The sequence below is a fragment of the Moschus berezovskii genome, chromosome X (assembly GCF_049115385.1).
Source record: "Moschus berezovskii isolate FMDL1 chromosome X, NW_MosBer_1.0, whole genome shotgun sequence".
In the NCBI taxonomy this organism is placed as follows: domain Eukaryota; kingdom Metazoa; phylum Chordata; class Mammalia; order Artiodactyla; family Moschidae; genus Moschus; species Moschus berezovskii.
In genome coordinates, this window is record NC_142488.1 from 62,631,888 (window position 1) to 62,654,949 (window position 23,062).

The 23,062-nt window shown below is 37.9% G+C and overlaps 1 protein-coding gene across 1 annotated transcript in view; it reads right to left on the minus strand.

Annotated features, from left to right (window-relative positions):
- Positions 1 to 14,935, minus strand: part of TEX11 (testis expressed 11) — a 186,300-nt gene extending 171,365 nt beyond the window's left edge. The window contains exons 1-4 of the mRNA XM_055437603.2: positions 14,749 to 14,935; positions 14,170 to 14,291; positions 7,313 to 7,397; positions 1,755 to 1,834 (exon numbers count right to left, since the gene is read on the minus strand). Coding sequence (XP_055293578.2) covers positions 1,755 to 1,834; positions 7,313 to 7,397; positions 14,170 to 14,291; positions 14,749 to 14,935 — 474 coding nt within the window. The remainder of the gene's footprint in view (positions 1 to 1,754; positions 1,835 to 7,312; positions 7,398 to 14,169; positions 14,292 to 14,748) is intronic.
- Between the last annotated feature and the right edge of the window lie 8,127 nt (positions 14,936 to 23,062).

A 23,062-nucleotide genomic window follows, 5' to 3' on the forward strand; every position in this document is an offset into this window, starting at 1 on the left:
AAGCTGATGAATCAAGAATTAATTATTGTAGGCTGAATTGTATTGCCCCCTCCCCATCCAAAAATTTATATGTTGATGCCCTAGCTCCCAGTACCTCAGAATGTGACTATATTTGAAGATAGGGCCTTAAAAAAATGAATTTAAAATGACACCTTTAAGGTGTGCCCTAATCCAATCTGATTGGTATCCTTATAAGAAATCTGGATACACAAAGGGACACAAGGGATGTGCACACACAGAGGGCACAGACAAAAGGCAGCCATCTGCAATCCAAAAAGAGGCCTCAGAAGAAAACAAACTTTCCAACACCTGGATCTTAAACTTGATTTTAGATCGTGATCTTTGACAGAATTGTGAGAAAATAAATTCCCACTGTTTAGATCACCCACTCCATAGTATTTTCTTATGGCAGCCTAGCAAACTAATACAGTGATACGAGCATATGATTAAGATATATGGAAGTAAACATGACAAGTAAAAACAAAAATGGTTATGCGTAACAGCCTTAAAAACAGGAAAAGATACATGTAGCTAAAAAATAATATGTCTATATACTGCTATGGAGCGATCTCTAGGATATAATGTTAAGTTGGGTAAAAAAAAAAAAAAGGAAGCACCTACCCTACAGCACATGGAAATCTGCTCAATGTTATGTGGCAGCCTGGATGGGAGGGGAGTTTGGGGGAAAATGGATACATGTATATGTAGAACTGGAGATGGAACAATAGACTGGTACAAATTTGGGAAAGGAGTACTACTGTCACCCTGCTTATTTAACTTATATTCAGAGTACATCATGTGAAATGCTGGGCTGGATGAAGCTCAAGTCAGAATCAAGATTTCCGGGAGAAATATCAATAACTTCAGATATGCAGATGACACAACCCCTATGGCAAAAAGTGAAGAGGAACTCTTGAAGAGCCTCCTGATGAAGGTGAAAGAGGAGAGTGAAAAAGCTAGCTTAAAACTCAATATTAAAAAACTAAGATCATGGCATCCAGTCCCATCACTTCATGGCAAATAGATGGGAAAACAATGCAAACAGGGACAGACTTTATTTTCCTGGGCTCCAAAATCACTGCAGATGGTGATTGCAGCCATGAAATTAGACGTGTGCTCCTTGGAAGACAAGTTATGACCAACCTAGACAGCATATTAAAAAGTAGAGACACTACTTTGCTGACAAAGGTCCATATAGTCAAAGCTATGGTTTTTCCAGTGGTCATGTATGGGTGAGAGTTGGACCATAAAGAAGGCTGAGCACCAAAAAATGGATGCTTTCAAACTGTGGTGTTGGAGAAGACTCTTAAGAATCCCTTGGACAGCAAGGAGATCAAACCAGGCAATCCTAAAGGAAATCAACCCTGAATATTCATTGGAAGGACTGAAGCTAAAGCTGAAGCTCCAATATTTTGGCTACCTGATGCAAAGAACCAACTCACTGGAAAAGACCCTGATGTTGGGAAAGACAGAGGGCAGGAGAACGGGGCAAGAGAGGATAAAATGGCTTGGATGGCATTATTGACAACAAACACAAGTTTGAGCAAACTCCAGGAGATAGTAAGGCACAGGGAAGCCTGGTCTGCTGCAGTCCATGGTGTCATGAGTCAAATACAACTTAGAGATTGAATAACAACATTGACAGAACTAAAGGATATAACACCTCTTCCATGTTTACACTAAATTCAACCATCTTCACAGGAGTAATGACTATCTCACTGCATGTGCCCTTTTCTGATTTAATTAGGACTTACCAAAATTTGTCTTTGAATAGCTTCTTCTGAAGCATCTGGGTGTTCACACATGCGAATCAACTTACAAGCAACATGCCGCACTGCAAAACAGTAATTCAGTAATTAGACACCCATAAACACAAAACATTCATTCTCCTTTTATATACACCTATAAAGAGAAAAAGTAGTGAAGTAAAATCATATTTGTTGTTAAAAATAGGACTTTTAAAGATCTTTTTAAAAAATCAATTATCAAAAGTAGATGACCTGAAAATTACCAAATGAATAATTTGCTTAAGTCAAACAGATATCTAATTTTCAAATTTTAATTTCTGCAAGTCTTAAATCCCAAAGACTCATATGATGCTCTTGTATGCACCAGGCCAGCAGGAAAATTCTAAGTAGAATTGGAATCTAAAGCTATTCAACATCTGACAAAATTTCTGAATATCAGAATATTTTAAGATTATTCTCCTAAAATGTGAAACTTCCTAAATACAATATTTTCTTCAGATGAGGTAAAGTTCTTGAAGCATAACTTAGAAAATATAGATATCTTCGTTGTACAGTTCATTTACCCTGAAAATAGGAAAGCTTGAATAACTGTAACCTTTTTGTGATACAACATACCCAGATTTTTAAAGATAACTCCACATATAACTGAACTTGATATTTTTAAAACTCTGCAGCCATTTTATCTATGCTAATATCTATGCTAATATCCAATAAAATATTCCAATAAAATATTCCAATAAAAAAGAGATTTGCCCAGCTTAAACTACAGGGTAATTGAAGTAATCAAATTTTTACTAACCATCATAAAATGTAAAATTTATTCACTCCCTCAACAAATTTGTTTCTGGAAAAAAACTTACAGTAAAATAATTTCTAAACATACATTTACATTGTTTTGCATTTCCAGTTTTGAAAATGTTTCTTTTTCAAAGTTTACTAATTTTTCAGTATTCTCAATGACCCTGATCTCTCAACTATTCCCTCTCTCCAAAGATCTTTGGTGCTTCCCTCTATATTCCTTCCCCTCTACCTTCAAATATATCCATTTCCCTTCTTTAAAAAAATTCAACTAACCCCACTGTGCTTCAAGTTTCCATCCCATTTCACCTCTTCCTCTCATTGCCAACCTTTTCTTCTTTAATTAATTTATTTGGCTGAATCAGGTCTTAATCGCAGCACTCAGGGTCTTCTGGTTAAGGCATGTGGTCTCTCTAGTTGTGGTGCAGGCTTGTGGGATCTTAGTTCCCCGATCAGGGATCAAACCCGTGTCCCCTGCATTGCAAGGTGGTTCTTAACAAGGTCCACCAGGGGAGTCTCAAAATTTCATGAACTGATGACCTACTATCTCAATTTTATTCCTACTCCCTCTTTACCCTAATGTCCTGCAATCTGTTAGGCTTCATTATCATTTTACTAAAGCTGCACTCACAAAGATCAGCTTCCCTGACTTCACAGCAACATTTCCCAATGATCATAACCTTTTTGAAAAATACCACTTCCTTCGCCTCACTCTATCCTAGTTCAGCACAAAGCAGTGTCCCTCTGTGGGAAATGTCTTAGTCTAAGAACTTTGCTCCAAAAAAAAAAAAAAAGAACTTTGCTCCAGTCCTATGTTCTTGATCCAGGTGTGTATAATTATCAACATTAAGCCTTCTGACCAAAGGCAGCTGAGGCTAAGACAGAATGCTATTTCTGTATAAAGATGTTTTCTTTGATGCTGCTGTTCTATACTCATCTTCTCATCAGCTTGTTCTTGGCCCTCTATACTATAAATATCCTGGTTAGGTGCTTGTTGACAGACTTTACACAAAACAAAGATTTTTTCTCACATCTCTAACTTTACACAAAACATAGATTTGCACCTGCTGGCACTTGTGAATTCTTTATTTGTCCTGTTTATTTAGCTTTAATCCACTCCTTTCTAAATCTTCAAGAACAATGTGCTTGGTATTTTCATTCTGGAGTCTTCAGTTCAGTTCAGTTCAGTTCAGTCGCTCAGTCGTGTCCAACTCTCTGCGACCCCATGAATCACAGCACGCCAAGCCTCCCTGTCCACCACCAACTCCCGGAGTTCACTCAAACTCATGTCCACAGAGTCGGTGATGCCATCCAGCTATCTCTTTCTCTGTCGTCCTCTTCTCCTCCCACCCCCAACCTTTCCCAGCATCAGAGTCTTTTCCAGTGAGTCAACTCGTCGCATGAGGTGGCCAAAGTATTGCAGTTTCAGCTTTAGCATCAGTCCTTCCAATGAACACCCAGGATTGATCTCCTTTAGAATGGACTGGTTGGATCTCCTTGCAGTCCAAGGGACTCTCAAGAGTCTTCTCCAACACCACAGTTCAAAAGCATCAATTCTTCGGCGATCAGCTTTCTTCACAGTCTAACTCTCACATCCATACATGACCATGGGAAAAACCATAGCCTTGACTAGACGGACCTTTACCTACTGCCTGCCATAACATGGTTTGACAACCCTATAAAGGAGTATGTACTCAATAAGTGGGTAGTGCTTATTTAACTTATATGTAGAGTCCATCATGCGAAATGCCGGGCTGGATGAAGCACAAACTGGAATCAAGATTGCTGACAGAAATATCAATAACCTCAGATACACAGATGACACCACCCTTATGGCAGAAAGTGAAGAAGAACTAAAGAGCCTTTTGATGAAAGTGAAAGAGGAGAGTGAAAAAGCTGGCTTAAAACTTTGGGCTTCCCTGGTGGCTCAGAGGTTAAAGTGTCTGCCTCCAATGTGGGAGATCTGGGTTCGATCCCTGGGTTGGGAAGATCCCCTGGAGAAGGAAATGGTAACCCACTCCAGTATTCTTGCCTGGAGAATCCCATGGACGGAGAAGCCTGGTAGGCTACAGTCCATGGGGTCACAAAGAGTCGGGCACAACTGAGCGACTTCACTTTCACTTTCAAAAAACTAAGATCATGGCATCCAGGCCCATCACTCCATGGCAAATAGATGGAGAAACAATGGAAACAGGGACAGATTTTCTTTTCTTTGGCTCCAAAATCACTCCAGATGGTTACTGCAGCCATGAAATCAAAAGACACTTTTGCTCCTTGGAAGAAAAGCTATCACAAACCTAGACAGCATATTAAAAGGCAGAGACATTATTTTGCCAACAAATGTCCATCTAGTCAAAGCTATGTTTTTTCCAGTATTCATGTATGGATGTGACAGTTGGACTATAAAGAAAGCTGAGTGCTGAAGAATCAATGCTTTTGAACTGTGGTGTTGGAGAAGACTCTTGAGAGTCCCCTGAACTGCAAGGAGATCAAACCAGTCAGTCCTAAAGGAAATCAGTCCTGAATATTCATTGGAAGGACTGATGTTGAAGCTGAAGCTCCAATACTTTGGCCACCTGATGCAAAGAACTGACTCACTGGAAAAGACCGTGATGCTGGGCAAGATTGAAGGTGGGAGGAGAAGGGGACGACAGAGAATGAGATGGCTGAATGGCATCACTGACTCGATGGACATGAGTATGAGCGAGTTCCAGGAGTTGGTGATGGACAGGGAAGCCTGGTGTGCTGCAGTCCATGGGGTCACAAAGAGTCGAACACGACTGAGTGACTGAACTGAAGTGGATAGTGAGTCTCCTCTAGAATATTGTGACTATTCCTTTTATGTCTCCTATCCTTGCTCTTTTACTTCTTTTACTTAACTGGAAGAATTAAGGTAAAAATCTCAACTACTCTATTCTCTCAACACCATTGTTCTTAAAATTTGCTGTGCATGAAAATTCCTAAGAAGTTTTTTCAAATCATAGACATGCCCAGAATTCCTCCTAAACCCCAAAATCAAAACCTCCAATGATGGGGCCTCAGCATCTGTATCTGAAAAAGGCTCCACAAGGGACTCTCATTTATACGAATATTTAAGAACCACTGTTCTTTCTTTTCTCCCTCTGAGAATTCAACAACTTGTGTGGCTTCAACAATCACCTCCATGTGAATAACTATCAAATCTATAGGCAGCCCAACCTTTCACACAAAGTCCAGTCTCACATCTCTAACTACTGTCACTTCAAATACAACAGGTCTAAAATTAAAGTTTACAAATCACTCTTCCACTTCTCGCTGTCCTATTTCTGTCAATTGTTCCATAAACCTTCCCAATAATAATAAACTATAGTGCATAAATCTTTAATGACTTTTTTGATCACATAACATAATCCAGGCACATTGAATTTGTTTTTGAGACAAAATATCTTCCAACCAATCAATGTATTTTGGGAATAAAATTTTTTTAAACCAGATGCTTCCCACACTACATCCTGTGTTCTACTGTATCTTAAAAATACTGTACACATAACAAGCACCCAAATATCTAAGAACTGCAGAGTCAGTACATTAGGAAAGGTCCTAGGGCTGTAGGTCCCACTTCATCTACCAAAACCCCACTATTGGGCAAGAAGTGAAAAACAGCCAGAGCAGTGTCCCTTGATATGCAGAATGGGAGGAGTTTAGAATTAACATCACACAATTCATCTGTGCAGTAGGTTTCTCCCACAGATGAATTTTCAACTCTTCCCTCCTCACAACTCCAGGATCTAAGCCTTCTAGGAGCAATGATATAAACATTTATCTGAGAGTTAAGAGACAGAACTGTTCTCTAAACATCTTAATAGAAGAGTGGGCTAATAAGACTATATTAACCACTAAGTACGCAAGACCTACACTGAAGTTGTATACAGTTTAGTTTATATTTATACAGATAAATATTTAGTATTAAATTCTATTTGTTGCATACAGACAAAATTCATTTGTCTACAAGGCAAAGCACTCCAGAGATTCACCTTTTGACAGGCTGCCTCAACATATTCATATTCTTTATAATGAGGCAATATACTTTCCATAAATGCATTAACTGTCACTATCCTTGTTGGAAATCAGTAACTGTCAGCACACTAGATCCTGCCCATTTAGCTAAAGTGCTCATATTCTGCCAGACAGTGGATCACATTTAATATACCCAAGCAGATGAATGTGGTTTGGGATTTTTCTCAGTTGTTGTTATTCTTGTTTGCTCTCACAAAAACTTCTACTATAATTTTCCTCAGTAACTCAGTCCAATGTATATCAACCCACCTCATGAAGAAACTATTCTTTACAGATTTTTTTTTCAATCTAAATTCCTCACAAAGCAACATTTTTCATTATTTTTTTAATGGAGAAGAGAACCTATTTGATGGGTCTTCAGGATCCGGAAGATTCCGATCATCTCTTCTCCAGAGAAATAATCCATGTCCTTTGACATTTCTTCAAGTTTGCATTTTCCCCACCTCATTTTTAATCATCTTTTTTGTTCACCACCAGACTATTTCTGCAGTGAAGCTTTTACATTTCTATGAATAAAGAACTAACCTCTGAAAAACCATAAAACCAATGCAGGGTTTGCTCAAGAAACTACGGTCTAAGGATTGTTTTGTTTAATTTTCTTTCAATAAATATACATTTAAGAACTGATCAAAATATTTAAACTACAAGAACACAATCTGATGTACAATAAGAATATTCCTCATAGTATGAGTTACAAAACGTATACGTACATTTAGCTTTCTGTTCTTCATTTATCACCAAACCTATCTTCTTGGTAATTGCCCAGTTCCACAGGTTTACTGACATTTCTTCAATCTGTGCAACAGAAACATTTTCTTAGTTAAAATACTGTCTGCTTTCAATGATATTTTCTTTCTTGCATGTTTCACATTTATGTGATTGTGGGTTATTTACAGGTCCTCCATAACTAGTCTCATTTTACCTTTTCTCCCCAAAACTTACCATCAGAGTAATTATATCACTGTCCTATCAACACAACTTGTTCATTCCTATCTGTGTACCTTTATTCATACAAACCAGTCAGTCCTAAAGGAAATCAACCCTGAATATTCACTGGAAGGACTGTTGCTGACACTGAAGCTCCAATACTTTGGCCACCTGATATGAGGAGCCAACTCATTGAAAAAGACCCTGATGCTGGGAAAGATTGAGGGCAGGAGGAGAAGGGGGCAACAAAGGATGAGATGGTTGGATGGCATCACCAACTCGTTGGACATGAGTTTGAGCAAACTTCAGGAGATAGTTAAGGACAGGGGAGCCTGGCATGCTGCAGTCCATGGGGCCGCAAAGAGTAGGACACAACTTAGTGACTAAACAACAAGAAATTCATACTGTTGGCTTCATCAGATATAACTCCTCCCCTTATCTTTATGTAATTCAAATTCAAATTCAACCTCACCAAGAACATACATGAAATTTTCAACAACCACTACATTCTTCATTATCTTTCTCTTCTTTGAATTCCTGTATTCACTAAGTTTCACATAATTGAACAATTAATTATGCTACTTTGTATCATTTATCCTTTGTTTTTGTTGTTACTCTTATTTCCCAACTAGGCTTCTTGATATCAAACATCGTATCTTACTCAATTTACGTAATATTCACATTATGTACCAAAGTGCTAAGTAAAGAATACATATTCAAATAATAAGATTCATTTTACTATGTCCTGTTCTAGGAACAAGGGGAGCAAAGAGTTTGGCAGCTTCTTTTGGGGTTTACCTTTCTATCAGGTGGAATCTAGTCAACCAGATGAAAAAATGAATCAATCTCATAGCATCACAAGAATAAAATTTGCAGTAAGTTGGCTTTTGGCAAGAGATCTCTAGAGGCAAGAGTTGATCCTGGGTGGTACTACTGCCTAAGACCAATATGCCATCAGTTCAGTTCAGTTCAGTCACTCAGCCGTGTCCGACTCCTTGCAACCCCATGAATCACAGCATGCCAGGCCTCCCTGTCCATCACCAACTCCCGGAGTTCACTCAAACTCATGTCCATAGAGTCGGTGATGCCATCCAGCCATCTCATTCTCTGTTGTCCCCTTCTCCTCCTGCCCCCAATTCTTCCCAGCATCAGAGTCTTTTCCAGTGAGTCAACTCGTCGCATGAGGTGGCCTAGCTCTGGCCTAAATCTCCCAGTGTGCTATAGTGACTATAATAAAAGTTATATACCTACCATTCTTATCATAAACATATTGATAGTAAATGACTAAGAGGAATAATAACTGGAAAAAAATTTAAACTCAGTTTGTGTACAAAAGTGGTACACAATTGTATTTTAGTTTATTAGTTTATTTTCTCCAGTGCCACTTTTTCCCCCTACAGTTTCAAATTTCCCTGATGAGCTCCCCTTTAAACAGATATTTGGCATGGCCATCATTTCACTAACTATTCTGCAGCTAATTATCATGCTCACCTCCATCTCTCTCACATAGTATCCCCATGCCACATCTGACCTAATGATGACTTTCATATGAAGTATTATTTGATATGTTTCATCAAAAGCACATGGAGTTAATATTTGATTCAAAATTTCCCAGAAAAACAAATGGTATTTAGGGGAAAATTTAAACATCCAGACGGAGAAGGCAATGGCAACCCACTCCAGTACTCCTGCCTGGAAAATCCCATGGGCGGAGGAGCCTGGTAGGTTGCAGTCCACGGGGTCGCTAAGAGTCAGACATGACTGAGCGACTTCACTTTCACTTTTCACTTTCATGCATTGAAGAAGGAAATGGCAACCCACTCCAATGTTCTTGCCTGGAGAATCCCAGGGACGGGGGAGCCTGGTGGGCTGCTGTCTATAGGGTGGCACAGAGTCGGACACAACTGAAGCAACTTAGCAGCAGCAGCAGCAGCAGCATAAACATCCAGAATAAAGCAACTTAAAGAAGTTGACTTTTTTGGTATTTTGGAAAGCCATTTAACAATATGTAAAAAGAGCCAAAAAAAATTCTTATCTTTTGACACAGTAATTGTTTGACTGAAATAATCTAAAATATGGAGGAGATAATCTCTGCACTTAATAGTACATCATTATTTACAATAGTGAAAAATTAAAAACAATATACTCAGTAATAAAGAAATATATAGATGAATTACGATAAATCTACTAGATGGAATGTTATTCAGTCATTTAAGATAGTGATCATGAACTTCCCTGGTGGCCCAATGGTTAAGACTCCACCTGCCAACACAGGGGACATAGGTTCAATTCTTGGTCCAAGAAGATTCTACATTTCCCAGGACAACTGAGAAATGCATGCCACAACTACTAATGTCCACACGCCCTAGAGTCACAAAACAATAAATACATGTTATGATTCCACTTATATGAGGTACTAAGAGTAGTCAAACTTATGAAGACAGAAAGCAGAATGGTGGTTGACAGAGTCTGGGGAAAAGGAAAACGGAGTTGTTGTTTAACAGGTATAGAATTTCAGTTTTTCAAGATGAAAAGAGTTCAGGAATTGGTTGCAAAATGATATGAATGTACTTGATACTACTGAATTTTACATTTTAAAATAGTTAAGATAGTAAATTTTATGTTATGTATGCTGCTGCTGCTAAGTCGCTTCAGTCGTGTCCGACTCTGTGCGACCCCATAGACAGCAGCCCACCAGGCTCCCCCGTCCCTGGGATTCTCCAGGCAAGAATACTGGAGTGGGTTGCCATTTCCTTCTCCAATGTTATGTATACTTTACCACAATTAAAAATAAAACAAGCACAATGAGATACTACTTTACATTCACTAGGATGGCTATAATCAAAAAGACATATAACAATAAATTTTGGTGATGATGTGGAAAAATTGGGTCACTTATACCCTGCTGATGGGAATGTAAAATGGAAAATGTCACTTTGGAAAACAATCCAGCAGTTTCTCAAAAATAAAACAGAGTTACTATATGACCAGCAAATTCACTCTTAGGTACATATCTAGAAGAAATGACAGAAACCAACAAAATTTCTGTAAAGCAATTATCCTTCAATTAAAAAATAAATAAATTTTTAAAAATATGTAAAACCTGTACATGAATGTTCACAGCAGCATTATTTTTAAGACATTCATTCTCCTCAGATTTATATATAGATTTAATATAATCTTTATGAAAATATCAGCAGGGCTTTTTTTTACTTGGATTAATACTTTTTTTAATTAGAGGATAATTACTGAACAATACTGTGATGGTTTTTGCCATACATCAACATGAATTAGCCATAGGTATATATATGTCCCCTCCCTCTTGAACCCTCCTCCCACCTCCCTCCCCATCCCACCCCTCTAAGTTATCACAGAGCACCAGCTTTGGGTTCTCTGTGTAATACACCCAACTCCCACTGGCTATCTATTTTATATATACTAGCGTATATGTTTCAAGGCTATTCTCTCAAATCATTCCACCCTGTCCTTCCCTCACTGTGTCCAGAAGTCTATTCTGTAGACATGGACAGAAAAGTCTGTGTTTCCTTTGCTGCCCTGAAAATAGGATCATCAATACTATCTTTCTAGACTCCATATATATATATTAATATGATATTTGTCTTTCTCTTTCTGACTTACTTCACTCTGTATAATAGGCTCTAGGTTGATCTACCTCATCATAACTGACTCAAATCCATTCCTTTTTATAGCTGAATGCTGGGAAAGATTGAAAGCAAAAGAAGAGGGTGGCAGAGGATGAGATGGTTGGATAGCATCACTAATTCAATGGACATGAACTTGGCCAAACTCTGGGAGATTGTGAGGAACAGGGAGTGCTGGTGTGCTACAGTCCATGGAGTTGCAAAGATTCAGAAATGACTCAGTGACTGAACAACAACAATATTCCTTTGTGTATATGTACCACAACTTCCTTATCCATCCATCTGTCAGTGGACATCTAGGTTGCTTCCATGTCCTAGATATTGTTAACAGTGCCATAGAAACATTATTTATAGCAGCCAAACGGTATAAACAGCCCAAATGTTCATCAAAAGATGAATGGATATACAAAATGTGACACAGCCAAAGAATGAAACAGTATTCAGCCATAAAAGGTAATGAGTTACAGATACATGCTACAATATGGAAGAACTTTGAAAACATTATGCTAAGGGAAAATCCCCTGGAGAAGGTAAAGGCTACCCACTCCAGTATTCTGGCTTGGGGGTCGCAAAGAGTTGGACATGACTGAGCAACTTTCACTTTCACTTTCAAGTGAAAGAAGTCAGTCCCAAAAGACCACATATTGTATAATTCCATTTATATAATATGTACAGAATAGGCGAATCCATAGGGACAGAAAGTAGATTAGAAGCTGTCTAGGGCTGGAGAAGAGAAAAGGAAATAGAGTGTGTTTATTTCTGGGGTGATGAAAATGTTCTGAAGTTCACTTTGGTGATGAGTGTACAACTCTGTGAAATACTAAAAACCACTGACTTGCACACTTGGGTAAATTATATGGCATATGAATCATGTATAAAGCTACATATGTGTGTGGGGGGGTGTTAGTCATGTCCAACTCTTTGCGACCCCATGGACTGTAGCCTGCCAAGCTCCTCTGCCCATGGGATTCTCCAGGCAAGATACTGGAGTGGGTTGCTGTGCCCTTTGTATGAAAGATATTTACAATAAACTTTCTTCTCACCTTTCCACTTGTACAGTCACCTAAGTAGAAGGATCTGCCCAAGGTAAAAATTTTCAATGTTTCAGAACCTCATTTCAGAACCTCAAGGCAATTTCAAAATTAAGTGACAGACTTCCAATTAAACACTAGAAAAAAAAATACCCTTCCCCCAAAAAAGCACTACCTCCGAAGGCTTATATTCAACTGAGTTCCCCACTACTAGGTAGCTTCTTATTTTACTGCAAAAGGAAGGAAAAGAGAATTACTATTAAGTGACTAACTACTATGTATAAGATGGGTTTAGAAAAAGCAGAGGAACCAGAGATCAAATTGCCAACATCTGGTGGATCATACAGAAAGCAGGGGAATTCCAGAAAAACATCTTCTGCTTCATTGACTATGAGTCTGTTCATCACAAATGTGGAAAATTATTAAAGAGATAGGAATACCAGACCATCTTACCTGTCTCATGAGAAACTTGTATGCAGGCAGGAAGTAACAATTACAACTGGACATGTAACAACTGACTGGTTCAAAACTGAGAAAGGAGTATGACAAGACTGTATACTGTCACCCTGTTAACTTACATGCAGAGTACATCATGCAAAATGCAGGGCTGAATTAATCACAAGCTCTAATTAAGACTGCCAGGAGAAATATTAAAAATCTCAGATAAGCAGATGACACCACCCTAATGGCAGAAAGAGAAGAATTAAAGAGCCTCTTGATGAGGGTGAAAGAGGAAAATGAAAAAGCTGGCTTAATTCAAAACATTAAGATCAGGGTATCTGGTCCCATCACTTCATGGCACGTAGAAGGGGCTCCAAAATCACTGCAGATGGTGAGCACAGCCATGAAATTAGAAGATGCTTGCTCCTTGGAATAAAAGCTATATAACAAATCTCGATAGTGTATTAAAAGCAGAGACATCACTTTGCCAACAAAAGTCTGTATACTCAAAACTACGGTTTTTCCAGTAATCATATACAGATGTGACAGCTGGACCATAAAGAAGGCTGAGCACTGAAGAACTGATGCTTTCAAACTGTGGTGCTGGAGAAGACTCATGAGAGTCCCTTGGCCTGCAAGGAGATCAAACCAGTCAATCCTAAAAGAAACCAACCCTGAATGGAATGATGCTGAAGCTGATGCTCCAGTACTTTGGCCACCTGATTCAAAGAGCTGCTGCTGCTGCTAAGTCACTTCAGTCATGTCCGACTCTGTGTGACCCCATAGACGGAAGCCCACCAGGCTCCCCCGTCCCTGGGATTCTCCAGGCAAGAACACTGGAGTGGGTTGCCATTTCCTTCTCCAATGTGTGAAACTGAAAAGTGAAAGTGAAGTCGCTCAGTTGTGTCCGACCCCCAGCGACCCCACAGACTGCAGCCTACCAGGCTCCTCCATCCATGGGATTTTCTAGGCAATAGTACTGGAATGGCTTGCCATTGCCTTCTCCATCAGAGAGCTGACTCATTAGAAAATGCCCTGAAAGACTGAAAGCTAAAGGAGAAGGGGACAGGAGAGAATGAGACAGATAGCATCACTGATTCAGAGGACATGAATCTGAATAAACTCCAGAAGATAGTGAAGGACAGGGGAGCCTGGTGTGCTACAGTCCATGAGTCATAAAGTCAGCCACAACTTAGCGACTACACAACAACCCAGGACCTTAAATATGTTATTCTGTTCACTATTCATAACAACATTGCAAGGTGGGTTTTATTATTCTCCTTTTAACATATGAGAAGAGTGAAGCCTAGAGGTTAAATAGTACATATTAAATTTGAGACATATTTTTCCACTGGTTTCTAAAACACTATTTTCCCTAAATGTGCCACCACACTTGATTTCTATGTATTTAGATTTCATGTTAATCATGAAGATTGTTTTTTTATTTATACATTAATTAAAACAGTGAATCATCAAAACTTATCATAAAATTATTTTTATACCAACCTGACAATCCTGTATTTCAGCGATAGACTCTCTGTTGATATTTCCAACATCCTTGAAGAGTCTATCAATTACCTCAGGTGTGCCAGGTGAAATGTCTGTTGCAACTAGGTTTTCAACAGTTTCTGAAACAACAATAAATGATAAAAGTGACGTGAACTATCAACATTGGCAGAAACTAGCAAATCATTCTGAAATCTGTTCCTATAGCATGAAGAAACTTCAATGATCCTTAGAGTAAAACTAAACTGAAGATAAAGTTTATTTTAGCTAAAGGAAGAGTATAATTTTCAAATAAATTTTCTATTTCCTGGGAGTCACTTGTTTATAACTTAATAATCATTACTCATTCTCAAAGTAAAATGCATTGACTTCACAAACAGTATTGTTATTCATAATTTTAAAACTACAAAATAGAAATTAACAATGTCTTCAAAACTACAAAATGTAGAAATTCTGAAGGGAGACTTAGATATATGCCCTGTAAAACTGAGATACTTATTAATACATTCAAGCATTAGGCAGGTCTTGACCCTACTTTCTGAGAAAAAAATAACATGCTCAGTTAGCAACAACATTAACCAGTTACTGAATCTGCAGAAATGATTTCACCATTTTCTAAAAAGACTTGAGCTCCAGACTCCATATGGCTGAACTTGATTAAGCCATAGAATTCCTTAAAACTAAAACATGATGTATAACCATAATTGATGCCTTTCACATTATCAAAACTCAAGTTTTTCCAAACTCGTGTAACAGAGGTCTCCATAACCTACATGTCTCTAATTTCTTGCATTACTTCTGAGCATAAACTAGTATTAACAATACTAATAAGAGCACTTTCTGGAATATTTTTAATCTGCTACAATAAACAGATTTTTAACCTGTTACAATAAACAATAAATCTTCTAAATGAAATTCTTTGTTAAATATCAGAAAATAGATTCACATGGCCACTTCACACAGCAAATTATTTTCAAATATACGCAAATATTTTTTAAAGCTCAAAGAATCTTTAGAATCCTGCATGATCAGAGATTTTAGGAAAAACATACCATATATATTTCACAGGCCTCAAGTAATGATACATATGAAAATAAAAACCTCTAGCTTCCTTACTCCCATAAAGCAGTTAATAGGCTAATATTAAATTATATTATTCTTCTAAGATTAGGTAACCATTATGCCTTGCTCAAAATACTGATTACAGATTTAGGAAAGTTTAAAATGGAAGAAAATATTTGCAAATCTGATAAGGGCTTAATATCCAAAACATATAAAGAAATCAGACAACTTAATGGCAAAAAATCCAACTTAGGAAACATAGTGAAGACCACTAGGTACATGAAAAAAAGAAGCTCAATATCATTAATCATCAAAGAAATACAAATCAAAACCACAATGAGATATAACCTCACACCTATTAGAATGGCCAGCATAAAAAGACAAGCAATAAGAAGTTTTGGCAGGAATCTGGAGAAAAGGGATGCCTCAGCACTATCAGTGGAAAGGTAAATTGGTGCAGCCACTATGGAAAACAGTAAAGTTCCTCAAAAAATTAAAACCAGAACTACCATATGATTCTACTTCCAGGTATTTATCTGAAGAAAATTAAAAAATTAACTTGAAAAGATATGTACAAACTTATGTTTACTGCAGGACTATTTACAATAGCTAAGATGTGGACGAGAAGACTACACATGGACATCACCAGATGGTCAACACTGAAATCAGATTGATTATATCTTTTGCAGCCAAAGATGGAGAAGCTGTATATAGTCAGCAAAAACAAGACCGGGAGTGGACTGTGGCTAAGATCATGAACTGCTTATTGCCAAATTCAGACTTAAATTGAAGAAAGTGGGGGAAACCACTAGACCATTCAGGTACAACCTAAATAAAATCCCTTATGATTATACAGTGGAAATAAGAAATAGATTTAAGGGACTAGATCTGATAGACAGAGTGCCTGATGAACTATGGGCAGACGTTCATGACATTGTACAGGAGACAGGGAGCAAGACCATCCCCAAGAAAAAGAAATGCAAAAAAGCAAAATGGCTGTCTGAGGAGGCCTTACAAATAGCTGTGAAAAGAAGAGAAGCAAAAAGCAAAGGAGAAAAGGAAAGATATACCCATTTGAATGCAGAGTTCCAAAGAATAGCAAGGAGAGATAAGAAAGCCTTCCTCAGTGATCAATGCAAAGAAATAGAGGAAAATAAAAGAATAGGAAAAACAAGAGATCTCTTCAAGAAAATTAGAGATTCCAAGGGAACATTTCATGCAAAGATGGGCTCGATAAAGGACAGAAATGGTATGGACCTAACAGAAGCAGAAGATATTAAGAAGAGGTGGCAAGAATACACAGAAGAACTGTACAAAAAGATCTTCACGACCCAGATAATCACAAAGGTGTGATCACTCACACTCACCTAGAGCTGGACATCCTGGAATGTGAAGTCAAGTGGGCCTTAGGAAGCATCAATATGAACAAAGTTAGTGGAGGTGATGGAATTCCAGTTGAGCTATTGCAAATCCCAAAAGATGATGCTGTGAAAGTGCTGCACTCAATATGCCAGCAAATTTGGAAAACTCAGCAATGGCCACAGCACTGGAAAAGGTCAATTTTCATTTCAATCCCAAACAAAGGTAATGCCAAAGAATGCTCAAACTACCACACAACTGCACTCATCTCACACGCTATTAAAGTCATGCTCAAAATTCTCCAAGCCAGGCCTCAGCAATATGTGTACCGTGAACTTCCAGATGTTCAAGCTGGCTTTAGAAAAGGCACAGGAACCAGAGGTCAAACTGCAAACATCCACTGGATCATCGAAAAAGCAAGAGTTCCAGAAAAAAATCTATTTCTGCTTTATTGACTATGCCAAAGCCTTTGACTGCATGGATAACAATAAACTGTGGAAAATCCTAAAAGAGATAAGAATACCAGACCACCTGACCTGCCTCTTGAGAAACCTGTATGCAGGTCAGGAAGCAACAGTCAGAACTGGACATGGAACAACACACTGGTTCCAAACAGGAAAAGGAGTATGTCAATCCTGTACACTGTAACCCTGCTTATTTAACTTCTATGCAGAGTACATCATGAGAAACACTGGGCTGGAGGAAGCACAAGCTGGAATCAAGATTGCCGGGAGAAATATCAATAACCTCAGATATGCAGATGACACCACCCTTATGGCAGAAAGTGAAGAAGAACTAAACAGCCTCTTGATGAACGTGAAAGAGGAGTGAAAAAGCTGGCTTAAAACTCACCATTCAAAACACTAAGATCATGGCATCCGGTCCCATCACTTCATGGCAAATAGATGGGGAAACAGTGGCTGACTTTATTTTTTTGGGCTCCAAAATCACTGCAGATGGTGATTGAAGCCATGAAATTAAAAGATGCTTGCTCCTTGGAAGGAAAGTTATGACCAACCTAGACACCATATTAAAGAGCAGAGACATTACTTTGCCAACAAAGGTCTGTCTAGTCAAGGCTATGGTTTTTCCAGTAGTCATGTATGGATGTGAGAGTTGGACTACAAAGAAAGCTGAGCACCGAAGAATTGATGCTTTTGAACTGTGGTGTTGGAGAAGACTCTTGAGAGTCCCTTGGACGGCAAGGAGATCCAACGAGTCCATCCTAAAGGAGATGAATCCTGGGTGTTCATTGGATGGACTGATGTTGAAGCTGAAGCTCCAATACTTTGGCCACCTGATGGGAAGAGCTGACTCATTTGAAAAGACCCTGATGCTGGGAAAGATTGAAGGCAGGAGGAGAAGGGGACGACAGAGAATGAGATGGTTGGATGGCATCACCGACACAGTGGACATGGGTTTGTGTGAACTCCGGGAGTTGGTGATGGACAGGGAGGCCTGGTGTGCTGTGGTTCATGGGGTTGCAAAGAGTCGGACACAACTGAGCGACTGAACTGAACTGAAGATGTGGAAGGAACCTAAGTTCCCATCGATGGATGAATTAACTTAAAAAAAAGTGGTAAAAATATACAATAGAATGTTATTCAGCCATAAAAGAATGAAATCTTGCCATCTGCAACATGGATGGACTTTAAAGGTGTCATGCTAAGTGAAACAAGTCAGAGAAAGACAAATACTGTATGATCTCACTGACACATAGAAACATTAAAAAGAGAAAGCCCATAGATACAGGAAATAGATTGCTGGTTGCCAGAAGCCAGAGGCAGAGGGTGGGCCAAATGGGTAAAGGAAATCAAAAGATAAAAACTTTCAGTTATAAAATAAATAGGTCATAGTAATGTGATGCATAGCATGACAACTATTGTATATTTTTTCATTGCAAAGAGTAAAAAAACTGCTAAGAAGAAATCTTAAAATTTATCAATACAAGAAAAAATTTCTAACTATGTATAGTGATGGATGTTAAACTAGACTTACTGTGCTGATCATTTTGTAATATACACAAATATTGAATCATTATGTTGCATACTTGAAACCAACATAATGTTGTATGTCATTATACCACAATTTTTTTTAAATTAGGAAAATTTTTTAAGTGTTTTAAAAAAATCCAAGTATCAGAAAGATTTCTTAAAATGTTTTTGAAAAGGAAAAAACCATTAGTGTGGGGTGTCTGGCACTGGAGCTTGCTGGCTCTTGAGTGGAGATTGGTCTCAGTATAGGTATGTCGTAGGGAACAATATTCCCTGGCATCAAGAATTCTATGATAGTCCAAAGTTCTGGAGTTGAGCCTCCTGCCTCTGGGTTTCAATCCCAACCTGACAGTAGCATCAAGACTTCTCTGTCCACACAACGCAGGAGACAAAACCCTTAGGTTAATGGTGAAACAACTCTCCACAGACAGGAACACCCAAAGAGATTCACAGAGTTATATAGAGAAGAGAGAGGAAGGAGATAGAGGCAACCAGGAGGAGAAAAGGGAGAGTAATCAAAAGGGAAGAAGGCAATCAAGCCAGTAATCAAATCCTTAAGTGAAAATGGATATTAGAAATTAAACTCTTAAAGCTACAAAATTAATAACAAAAGATCAAAAAGCAAAAATTAAAAACCTAGAGTAAAAATTGGACTCTTAAAAGTACAATATAAAAAAAAGTAAATTGAACATAAAGAACCATAGTAGGATAGTATGAGGAAAAAAAGAAAATGAGGATGGGGAAGAAAGTTTAAAAAAGAGGAAAAAATAAGAATAAAAAATAAATAATAAACTTTAAAAAAAATAATAATATAGAAAAATATATCTAGGAATTTCTCTGGAGCTATTGTAGGCAGTGTGGGGTAATTTCAGTGTCAGATAATCCCTTGTTCCAGCTTGTACTTGTTCTCAAAGTCAACAGTTGCCCCTTAAATGCAGTCTCAGCTTAACTGCAGAATTTTAATCTGTTGCACCTGCCACTTCTGCAGCAGTTCCCCCTTCTTTTCTTTGCTTAGGTTGGCCTCCTCTGCTTGCAAGTCTCTTCAGTGTCTAATTTCTGCCCTGACATGAGGGGACAAAAGTGGTCACTTATTCAGGCTCACTTGCTCAGTTGTGCTGTGGCAAGGGAGGGATACTGCAAACAAACACTGCTGAGAGTGTGGGATGGATGTGCTCACAGTGGATGGACCACACAGGAGTCGCCACAGCCCAAGGTGGCACGCACTTCCCAGGTCCAAGCCACTGGAGCTAATTCAGTGAATATAGTAAAATCACAGGATATAAAATTAATACACAGAAATCCCTTGTATTCCTGTACGCTAACAATGAAAAAAATTAGAGAAATTAAGGAAAAAATACCATTCACCACTGCAATGAAAAGAATAAAATACTTAGGAATAAACTTCCCTAAAGAAACAAAAGACCTGTATACAGAAAACTATAAAACACTGATGAAAGAAATCAAAGATGACACAATAAGTGGAGAAATATGCCATGTTCTTGGATTCAAAGAATCAATATAGTGAAAATGAGTATACTACCCAAAGCAATCCACAGATTCAATGTACTGCCTATCAAACTAACAACAATATTTTTCACAGAACTATAACAAATATTCACAATTTGTATGGAAACACAAAAGTCCCCAAATAGCCAAAGCAATCTTGAGAAAGAAGAATGGAACTGGAGGAAAAACCTGCCTGACTTCAGACTATACTACAAAGCTACAGTTATCAAGAAAGTATGATACTGGCACAAAGACAGAAATATAAATCAATGGACCAAAATAGAAAGTCCAGAGATAAATCCACACACCTATGGACACCTTATCATTGACAAAGGAGGCAAAAATATACAATGGAGAAAAGACAGTCTCTTCAACAAGTGGTGCTGGGAAAACTGGGCAACTACATGTAAAAGGATGAAAGAACACTTTCTAACATCATACACAAAAATAAACTCAAAATGGATTAAAGACCTAAATTTAAGACCAGAAACTATAAAACTCCTAGAGGAGAACACAGGCAGAACATTCTCCAACATAAATCACAGCAAGATCCTCTATGACTCACCTGCCAGAGCAATGGAAATAAAAACAAAAATAAACAAATGCGATCTAATTAAACTTAAAAACTTTTGCACAACAAAGGAAAGTATAAGCAAGGTGAAAAAACAGCCCTCAAAATGGGAGAAAATAATAGCAAAGGAAACAGATGACAAAGAATTATTCTCCAGAATACACAAGCAGCTCAGTATCAGAAAAAAGAACACCCCAATCTAAAAGTGGGCAAAAGACCTAAACAGACATTTCTCCAAAGAAAACATACAGATGGCTAATAAACACATGAAAAGATGTTCAACAATACTCAATTTAGAGAAATGCAAATCAAAACCAGAATAAAGTATCATCTCACACCAGTCAGAATGACCATCATCAAAAAGTCCACAACCAATAAATCCTGGAGAGGGTGTGGAGAAAAGGGAACCCTCTTACACTGTTGGTGGGAATGCAAACTGGTACAGGCACTATGGAGAACAGTATGGAGATTCCTTAAAACACTGGTACTAGAACTTGACATATGACCCAGTAATCCCACTGCTGGGCATATGGAGGAAATCATAACTGAAAGAGACACATGTACCCCAATATTCATTGCAGCACTATTTACAATAGCTAGGACATGGAAGCAACCTAGATTCCATCAGCAGATGAATGGATAAAGAAGTTGTGGTACATATACTCAATAGAATATTACTCAGCTATAAAAAAGAAACATATTGAGTCAGTTCTAATGAGGTAGATGAACCTGGAGCCTATTATATAGAGTGAAGTAAGTCAGAAAGAGAAAGATAAATACAGTATATTAATGTATATATATGGAATTTAGAAAGATGGTACCAACGATCCTACATTCAGGGCAGCAAAGGAGAAACAGATGTAAAGGACAGACTTTGGACTCAGTGGGAGAAGGCGAGGATGGGATGATTTGAGAGAACAGTGCTCTCTCTAGCATGTCCATTACCGTATTTAAAATAGATGACCAGTGCAAGTTCGATTCATGAAGTAGGGTACCCAAAGCCAGTGCTCTGGGACAACTGAGAGAGATACAGTGGGGAGGGAAGAGGGAGGGAGTTTCAGGAGGAAGACATATGTATACCTGTGGCCGATTCATGTTGATGGATTATGGCAAAAAATATTACAATATTGTAAAGTATTTATCCACCAATTAAAATAAATAAACTAATTTAAAACTAAAAAAAGAAAAAAAGCAATATAAAACTTTTAAATTTGACTTCATTTTTAATCCAAAGATATTTTATTAGAATACCAATTATAACTCCTAGTTACACAGATATGAGACTGTGATTCTGACTTGTGACTGTTCTCTTAATGTTTTATATAATTCATTCTTTGTCAAAATAATCTGATCCTTTCAAAACATATTTTCAGTGTCATTCAGTTGAGCAACTTGACTGACACCAGCTGAAGCAATGACAGCACTGCAGTTCTTTAGGAAAAAATGCAGTCAGCAAAGCTGAGTAAGTAATAGAGATCATGTACATAGCTGAATGGTTGAGAGTTACACTATGAAGGAGAGACTTTCTTCTGGGAGAAGTTCAGAAAAAAGCTTCTATAAATACAGCCTATTCCTGAGATGTGAAGACAACATCCTGTATCAAGGTTATATCAAGCAAAATTGTACATTTTGAAAGAAAATGATTAAATTACCTTTCTGGCTATTGAAATAAACTATGATTTACAATATGATTTCAGTTAATTTAAATGAGATTCATCCTAGTTAAAACTGGGGAGTCACTCTATTGAGGCAGCCGCATTAATCTGTATCAATTAATTCTAGTTAGGTAAACAGCATTTTAGGTACAGTATAGGGAAAATGTCTCTGTCCTTGAGGACAGAAGCTTCTGTTACAACATGGAAAAAAATCTATCAACAGTCCTGCCAAGTCTCTCCCCGTGACCTCCATCAACTCAATCAGTCATTCAAAAGCCAAAGCAGTCCAAAGACTCCCAGGGGCAAGATCTTACTCCAAATCACAATAATTATCTGCAAATTCTTCAGTGAGAAAAGGATGAAAAATGACAATAAAGTTAACATTTGCCTAGTGCTTTATATAGTCTCTTAGCTTTTTCATATGCATTCTCATTTAATTATCAATGTACTCTGTAAGGGAGACTATATATTTAAAGAACTTTTTTCTTTTTTAATATTTATTTGGCTGGGTCTTAGTTGCAGCACACAGACTCTAGTTGTGGTATACTGGTTCTCTAGTTTCAGCATGCAGGTTTAGTTGCCCCTTGGCATGTGAGATCTTAGTTCCTTGTCCAGGGATCAAACCCACATCCCCTGCACTGCAAAGTGGATTTTTAACCACTGGACCACCAGGGAAGTCCTGGAATATACTTTTATTTTATGAGATGCAGGCACTGAGATTTAACAAAGTGTAGTAACTTCTTAAA